This window comes from Pygoscelis adeliae, unplaced genomic scaffold (assembly GCF_000699105.1).
Source record: "Pygoscelis adeliae isolate BGI_AS28 unplaced genomic scaffold, ASM69910v1 Scaffold382, whole genome shotgun sequence".
Lineage (NCBI taxonomy): Eukaryota > Metazoa > Chordata > Aves > Sphenisciformes > Spheniscidae > Pygoscelis > Pygoscelis adeliae.
Genome location: NW_008824288.1, coordinates 61,628 through 70,433, shown reverse-complemented (window position 1 = coordinate 70,433; position 8,806 = coordinate 61,628). Strand labels below are relative to the sequence as shown.

Sequence of the window (8,806 nt, the reverse complement as noted above, 5' to 3'; positions counted from 1 at the left end):
CTATTTGTCTTTAAAACGGTGACATTTAAAAAAGAAACCATGAAACTCCTTTCACATGCAGGCTGCAGTTCAATGAACTGGATGAATGATCTTTCCACATACCCACGGGCATGCACAGCTGAATATAGATCACCCAGAAAACCTGCCAGCCATACGTACTGAGATCTAGGCACGCCTTCCTCTGTTCCAGCTCAGGTTCTCTTCAGAGAATTGCAGTTGCAGGTGCTTACAGTACTGCTGCGTGTTTCGGGCCAAACACAAATTAATAACAACGAATAATCTTGTTTCCTTTCCAGTGAGCTCAGTGAGCATCCACATAGGACAGGCTTGGTAAGGTGGGCTGAGAAACATGGCTGTTGCATATGTCGTACCCACATCCGGGGCCCAAGGAAAGACTCAGAAGAACAGTGTTGGATGTACTGTATAAAAATATGGGACTTCGGAGTTAGCAAAGCGTTCTCTCTCCTGACTTCCAAGGCACTGCATTAGGAAAGGTTGAACCAGCGTAGATTAGACCAGTGTAGCTATACTGGCGAGTCACTCCTGTACAAACATGCTTTGTGCTACTAACAATGGGCTACTGCCAATGGAGTTTCCTGAGCAAAATCCAGAGATTCTTTCAGGTTGTCCTCAACCCCTCTGCAAATTCCACCTTTTGCCAGGACGGCGTTTGGCCGCCAGTGGACACCACGACACAAGGAACAGGCATCTAGTCCAGACAACAGGCACGACACTTGTTAAGAGCAGCGTGCCCGTTCGCTTGGCACGTGACACCAAGGATGGAACCGGCACAGCACTGTGTGGTTGTGGGATAAAGTGGCCTGAGAGGAGGGACAGTGATGAGAAAACAGAGGAAACAGAACTTGGAGAATTGAGGGAACGTGAGAGGTGAAGAAAAGGAAGGCTTGGAGTTGAAATGTGGTGCTTTGGGCACTTCTTTGTCCCCATTGTTACGGGGGACTGAGACTGGATGTGATGAGAGGCCAATTCTACATCGAGCGTGGAGAGATGCACTAGGCCGTGCTAATGGGAGTGAGAGCTACAGCCTTCCTAAAGCCCAGTCCTCGGCACATCTGGCCTGGGTGCACAGAGAAGACTGTGTTTAAAGCTCAGAGGAGGCTCTGTTGGGGAACGAGGTTGAGTCTGGTCTAGGCGAGACAAACTGGAGCCTTGCAGCTTTATTTCCTACTCTTCTTACTGGTCTCTTGCACCTAGAGGCACCTCCCCAGCGGAGCAGTAGTGACAACTCTGGAGGAGATGAGCAGCTGGCAGCCTTTTCCATCCCAGAGATGTGCAGAACTGCTGAAATCTCCTAGTTTTAGATGGCCCCATACTGCAGACACCTCCAAGGCAGGGCTATAATGAGGTAAGCAAATCCGGTGAATATTTCAGTGGAAAAACAATTGCTAGTGGAGTCTCCTCTTGGTGCCTGAGCAGATCCAGCAGTGAGGTGGGTTTGTCTCCCAGCTCCGGAGCTGCTCTGACTTTGTCCCCCGGCACCAGGCAGATGGGGTGGCCGGCAGCAGGGCTGCTCGCCGGGCGGGACTTGCATTTCCCTGGCACTGGTGATGTCAGGGGCCTGCCTCTGCGAGATCCCCCGGGGCTGCGAGGACAAAGGGGAGCAGGAGGCTTGAAGCAACAAAGATCAAGGAAAGAGAGAAGCCAAGTTTTAAAAAGCGACGCATTCAGCGTGCTTAGTCATAGATACACAAATGCGGGAGGGCTGGCAGAGACCTATTTTCATCCTGAAACTCCCCCTCACGTCCCAGACTTGCTGGGCTGTGTTTGCTGTTGAGATAACATCCCCTTCCCCCACCACCCACAGATTACTGAAGGAGCAGCCGTTGCAAAAGGGAAAAAAAAAAAAAAAAAGGCAGTTGCCTTGCTCTGCCTGCAGGAGAAATGTCAGGAATTGTCTGATGGTGGGTGGGATGAAAGGAGGAAGCTGAACTCTAAAGAGAATATTCTAGCTCTGCTCGTGCAAACAAATGCCCCTCTGTATTTTGCTTGATAAGAACATCCAGGAGCAGGTCTTCCTGCGTGCAGGCAGGACAAGAGTGGAGTAGTCACTTCCACATCTCTGAGGGATTTGATTTGTACACACTGCATCATCCGAAGCACTCCAGGAACTGGAGGGTGAAAAGATGTAAACAGTTAGGAAGAAATACAAGCGTCATCAATAATTAATAGTGTCTTCTTGTAATGAGAATGATCCAGTATTAATTATGAAGTTAATTTCTATTTGGATGGATTTGTGGGTGTATATGAAATTTGGACCAGGATTTAAGTTCAGTGCAGTCATGCTTTTATTCTAATTACAATAATTATAAATCTATTCTGCATCTTCTTTTTAAGTCTAAATAACACAGGCTTTTGTTTCCAAACATGCCAGACGTCAGTTTTTGTGCACCAAATATGGCAGTTCTTAGATCCCAAAATCTAATCTGTTTATAAATACAAAGGAAATTGTTTTCATTCATTGTCACTGTGCAACCCTGTCGAAATGGGAAAATAAGCCCGGAACATAGGTAATGATAAGTACACTGGATTTCTAAAATCACGGAGTCAACAGTGATGAAGGAACTTAATTGCATACATCATGAAATATTTAAACAGATAGTGACCAACATGTGCAAATGTGGTATCTAGACTTTTACACCTAATTCTGTATTATAAACAGCTGATGCTACTCTGCGTCAGTGGCTCTCAGTCTTTTTTACTCTGTAGCCTTAAAAATTGTCAGTACGCCATCCACAAGTCACTGTTTCTTGCAGTACTTTTGAAGCTTATTTTTCGTACTGGGTGATCTACTGTGAAAAAGTCTATGGCAGAAGCACAAAACTCAGAGGGAGAAGAGAACTGGGTTTCTTATTTAACTATAGACCATCAGCTAGATACATCTTTGAGGCATGGATGCATCTAGTTCATAGCAGATTGCGGGTGGAGGTTAGCATAGAGAGCAAGCAGAAAACTCATCTTTGTTGCAGTAGGTATTCTTACACGGTCATTAACTATTTTCCAGCTATATTCACACCTTGCTTGTGCTACCAGTGTAGATTTATTGGCAAGTTTTTCTAATGGAGATCCAGTTTATAGTAACAGAAATTTTGTACCAGGCTCATAGCAGATTCATGTGTCAAGGCACAAGAGAGGAAATAAAATCTTTCTCTTTGCTTTTGTGTCTTTGCTTTTGTTTTTTCATCTGCTCTTCTCTCCTTGCTGAAAATCTAAACTCCCACCCCACGTAAACTTCCTTCCTGTGACATAGCCCTGTGCTTCTTTGATCAGCAGTAGAAGAGTTAGTCTTGGCAACAAGCTGTCATCTCTGAGCACCCAGAGTAAGACAGGGTGAGATTAGTAAGACCTCAATAAGACATTGTTTCAGGCTGCTTGCAGGCTCTGCTAGGCATCGTGATACGATGATGTTTAGAGAGTATTATTTGCCATAATAAGATGCCAAAGCTAATTAAAAAAAAAAGTGAACTGTTAGACTTTTGCAAAATCTGAGTGTGCTCAAGGTCACAAATTTTGCCTGGGATAGGTATGAGGTTGTCAGACCTATAATCCTCTGGGAAGTCTATTCAACTGCCTGATGCTACAGCAGTATTGATTTTATCTTTGTCTTCTGGGAGTTACTGAAAAATGACATGAATAATCTATGGAGTTGCTTGGCCATTTCTGTTCTTTGGAGACCTCCTCTTGATTCTTTATTGTAAGTTACACAGGAGTGCCCACTTACAAACTCTGGTTGCTGCTTTTTAACATCATCCTGAATTTCGTGCTGTGACTACATCACTTTTTCCAAATGCAGAATAAAACTGTTTATTTGAATACTTCTACCATTTTCACGTTATGAAGAAAAGGGTTTCTGTTTTTCTTATGGTTATCTGCTGTACGTTTCCAATGTTCCCCTTTTGTGTGAGTTTATGTTTTGGAAATAACAGTGGATTAAAAAAAATACAGAGAGAAGACATTGCCAGTCTTTAAATTTTTAAGAAAGTCATGGCAGTCTGATGAAATACGGCATTGTGAGTCTACTCGCTTTTTCTGCCCCAGTTACATTCTTTGCATAGCCAAACATTAACCAGAACTGCAGTTCAGAACTGCTGGTATTTTTGCAGAGCTGAATTATCTGTTTTCTGTTGAGTGCTTGTGTTGTCTGTAAGAATGAAGAGCAGGATTCTCTTTAACAGCTATCTCCCATTCTTGTCACATATTTATTGTCAGTGACAAAATTTTAAATTATCTTAATAGAAGAAATGGAAGCTGCTAACTGTAAGGCAGCAGGATAAATTTTAGTTATGCGTATCTTGTTTCTCTCCACAGCTCAAGGAAATGTACAGATTGATGGCTTTGTTGTACAACTGTGCTGAGTGCTTCTGCAAGCCAGTAAGCATCCTTAACTCCAATTGACTTCATTGGAAACGGAGGGCTCTTGGAGCCTCTTGGAAGACAGACTTGGCATGCTCAAGTGTGCCTTCAGCAGACATGCACAGTGTGTACAAGCATCCCTCTGCCCACTGGCAGAACACAGCTACTGCTGAGAGGAGAAAACAGGCAGCCAGGGGATGGGAAGACCAGCTGTCCCAGTGCTCAAGACACCAGATTCCTCTTCTCGCCTTTCTATGGATTGTGTGATCTTGGACAAGTCACAGGACTTCCCAAGCTCGGAGCTCTCTATTTTTAAGCCAGGGTATGAAGTTAAACATGTTAAAGGTAATGAGATGGTCAGATACAATGGCAGTGGGAACTGCATGAGTATGAATGATAAGTAGTTGCAGTTCTCAGGTTATAATAGCAGCGTATGACATTTCCTTCTTGGGTTCAATGATTCCATCGATTCTTTCTTCAGGCCCAGTGCTTGTCTTACCCATCCGGTCTCACCAACCGAGCCCTCCCTCATGAAGACTAGAACACAAAGCAGTATCAGAAAAACCACTGAGGAGTAAAGCAATGTTCTTCGATCTGCTAAGTAGTGCAAAGTAATTGTAAACAGGCTAGAGATTCCCCCTGTGACATTCCACACCACCTGCATTGCCCATCATGGGAAGGGTAGGGAGAAGAGGGAACGGGAAAGGGAAAAGAGGGGACATGGCTGGGAAAGTTTCCCGTTGCACTTCCTCACTGGTCTGCTGAACGTTTCTTTCATGGGAAGAAATCTCTTTTGTGACTTTGATGCTAGTTTGGATTTTGACAGAGGACTCAAAACTACTGCTGCTTCAGACATTTCAGTAACTTAATTTAGTTCAGAGAAATTAGAAATGGAAAATCCTGAACTTTAACCCTTGCAGGTTGAGAGAACAGAGTCTCCAGCAGAACTGTGAACTTATGGTGTCAGTAGTGTTCAGATAGCAGACTGCCCTGCAGATCCAGTATTACCTTTTTTGTAGACTCTTGAGCCTGATTCGGATCTCTTTTGTTCCATTAGGAATCAAGATTACACCCACTGAAATCAGTGATGTTACTCTGCAACCCCTCCTTCCCTTCTTTCAGTCTCTAAATTTGCTTGACTATCACTGTAATCTCTTATCTGGCCCTGCATTACTTTCACTCATCTGGGTTAAAAAATGGCCTACAGGCATATTTGTCATGGTATACAGGAAAAACCTCTTGGAGAGCAGATTTAATCCATGCTGAAGGAGGGAGTGAAACAGTGCAGGAGGGAGAGGAGAACTCTCATCATCAGTTGCCACGAAAGTTGCTCAGAGCTCTGCTAGCTGTTACAGCAGCTATTAGCCACTCCTTTCATCCTGCCTCAGCTTTATGTACCAGATGTTGCTGTAGGCATTTTACTTCCTCCTTTATTCTATAAAAGGTGATGCTGTTACTCATGAAACTGTGTTGAGCCCTAGAATAATGAAACCGTTCTGTAGAAACCCCTGTTTGTTCCAGACAGGTTTACCCGAGTGCACCACATAGCACTAGCAGAGCCTGCAGCAGGGTGAGGACACGACCCTGCACCTTCTGGGTGCCTCACTGCTCTGATCTCCCTGTCCACTGTCCATTCCTTCTTTTGCTTCCTGATTTTTAAAATTCCTGAGCATCTCTAGTTCTGTGATGTACTTAAACTTGTGCAAAAAGCCATTAAACTGTTTCCTTCTTGGTCAAAAATGCCCAGGGAATGCAGACACAGCATCTCCTCACAACATTTAATTGCTTCTTTAGCGGTGGTACACGTTGCTGTGATTCGGGCGATTTTGCTGTTTGTACATGGGACACTTACAGAACCTCATGGGGTAATTATTCTTAATTAGCAGGTTGGACACATGCCGCTCTTTCCTCCTGTGATCTGCAATTAATAATATAGAGATAATGCAGATTTCTTCTTGTCAGTCTTTTGTTTATGTTTATAGGAGGAGGAAACGGTTTAGGGAAAAATTATCTAAATCAACCACCTGCTGAGATCCATGTCTTTTTACCTGAAGATTACCCTGCACTTGATGGCAGCTGAGATGTTCATAACTTCAGACACCTCAGTGTCAGCCTGATTCCCTCTTTCATATATTCCTCTAAGGCCTGCTACAGGTCTTTTTCTCTCTTCGGTCATGGACCACTTCTTACCGTGGCTTAATTCACTTTTGTAGATCAGTTGTACGGTATGAAAAATCTTCATAAGTAGTAGCACTGGTGTTATCTTTTAATTAGATATTAGTATTTTGGGGGAGGGAAGGGACTTGAGTTCTCCCTCCTTTTTTGCTTCTCCCAACAGGCCCTGTTAAGCTAAACTAACGTATGTTACCACTAAACACCCCAATAACCAGATCAGTATGAAGTTTGGAGAAATTGGGACCGGCGCTGTTTAACATCTTTGTCGGCAACATGGACAGTGGGATCGAGCGCACCCTCAGCAGGTTTGCCGATGACACCAAGCTGTGTGGTGCGATCGACACGCTGGAGGGAAGGGATGCCATCCAGAGGGACCTTGACAGGCTTGAGAGGTGGGCCAGTGCGAACCTCATGAAGTTCAGCAAGGCCAGGTGAAGGGTGCTGCACATGGGTCGGGGCAGTCTGAGGGGGAAGCACAAATACAGGCTGGGCGGAGAACGGGTTGAGAGCAGCCCTGAGGAGAAGGACTTGGGATTGTTGGTTGATGAGAAGCTCAGCATGACCCGGCAATGTGCACTTGCAGCCCAGAAAGCCAACCGTATCCTGGGCTGCATCAAAAGCCAACCCAAACCGTTCTATGATTCTGTGGTTCTGTGAAATACTACAGAGCTGCTTCAAATGTTATCGCAGTTGTCATAAAGAGCTTCCAGTTTCAGACACAACGTTTATTTACAGTGGAACATACTGGGGAGAACATCTCAAGCTTTCCTCCTCAGTGTTTGTTTTTGTATGTAAACAGCAAGCTGCCAAGTGCGAATATTTACAAAATAGGTGATTGTTACCAAGGTCATTTTTATTTCGAGCCCTCATAGCGACATTGCTGTTTCTTTGATTGCAAGCCCAGGATAAATACTCATATTGCAGTTGCAAAACATGTGATCATATCCTGGCCTCTACTAGGTAACATGGAAACTCAAAGCTACTTTGTGGACTTCAGATAAGTTGTACAGATTTTTACAGGACTGGGAGCAGAATTACACTCTTTATTTCTTTCAAAGGATGCTAAAAATTAACAGCTCCCTACAATACAGTTCACTTATACTTAGGACACAACAAAGGCAAAAACAACCCTTTTACACTCTTTTTGTTGTTGTTGTTGCTTCCTGAACAGACATAACCAGGTGTGACAGCAAGGCAATGCCGGTTGTTTGTGTGCAGTAAGAGCCAGTCCCAAATTTCTTCTTCCAGTGCTTTAACCTCTGAGACACCTCGTGGTGGAAACATTTACTGCTCATGGAGAGGGGCTGACATCTCGGTGAGAATCCATTTTAAAACAACTTGGGGCTTCCATTCTGCTGCGCTTCGAAGTGGTCGAAGTCACACAGCTAGTACAAAACTGATTTGGGGAGAAGATCGATCTGTAGCGGGTTTTTATTTAAAAAATGTAAAGCCACAAGGAAATCCATTTCGTTAAGGATGAAGTCAGCCTTTGACTGCCTAGGGCTTCACAAATATTTATGAGATTGATTGATAATATTTTATCACAACAATGCAACAGTTACAGTTTCTGTGCAAATAAAGCAAACGTGTGGCTTTCACTTGGGTTTCACATGGGGTTTGGTTCTTCAGACCCGAAACTGAATGTGAAGCATCAATGGGAGCTTGGGAGCTGGACGGATTGAAACCCACGTGAAGCGAAAGTATGAAGATGTCACGTTGTTCTAATGTTAGCATGTCTCCAGTGCAACACCACTGAAACCAGTGACATTAAATAGATGGAAAGCACTTTTGCCCTGTTTTCTGTACTAGAACGTGGAATATGGTGACCATAACTGCTATGGATTTTTACACCTGCTTTATTTTTCTACTGAGAGTACATTGTTCTAAATTTGGGGGGAACTGACACCTACTTTCTCGTCAGCAACGGGCAGGGAGCGCAGAGCTGCTGTTTGCAGGGAGTTTGTGAGGCGTGGATTGCTGTTTTCCGCCCGGAGTTCATTTTTGGTACGTTTCTGCCCGGCTTTTCAAACGAAATGGAGTGAAAGCCACCTCCTGCGTTAGAGCTTGGTTTCCACTACCACCCTTGAATGAATAAAGGGGAACTTTTTTTATATCAATTTGCTTTCAAAGTACCAGCCAAGGCTGCTGACCGCGTTAACAGTAGCCAACCGTATTTATTTGAAAATATATTTATCTGGAGTTTTTCCAGCTGAAGCCTGTGGCTGCTCAGCCGGGGGTGCCACAAGGCCCCGCGGCTCTG

At 44.2% G+C, this 8,806-nt stretch overlaps 1 protein-coding gene across 1 annotated transcript in view; it reads left to right on the top strand.

The window, feature by feature from the left end:
* Positions 1-6,957: 6,957 nt before the first annotated feature.
* SFPQ (splicing factor proline/glutamine-rich) overlaps positions 6,958-8,806 on the top strand; it is a 10,103-nt gene continuing 8,254 nt past the window's right edge. Inside the window, exon 1 of the mRNA XM_009318735.1 lies at positions 6,958-6,977. Coding sequence (XP_009317010.1) covers positions 6,958-6,977 — 20 coding nt within the window. The remainder of the gene's footprint in view (positions 6,978-8,806) is intronic.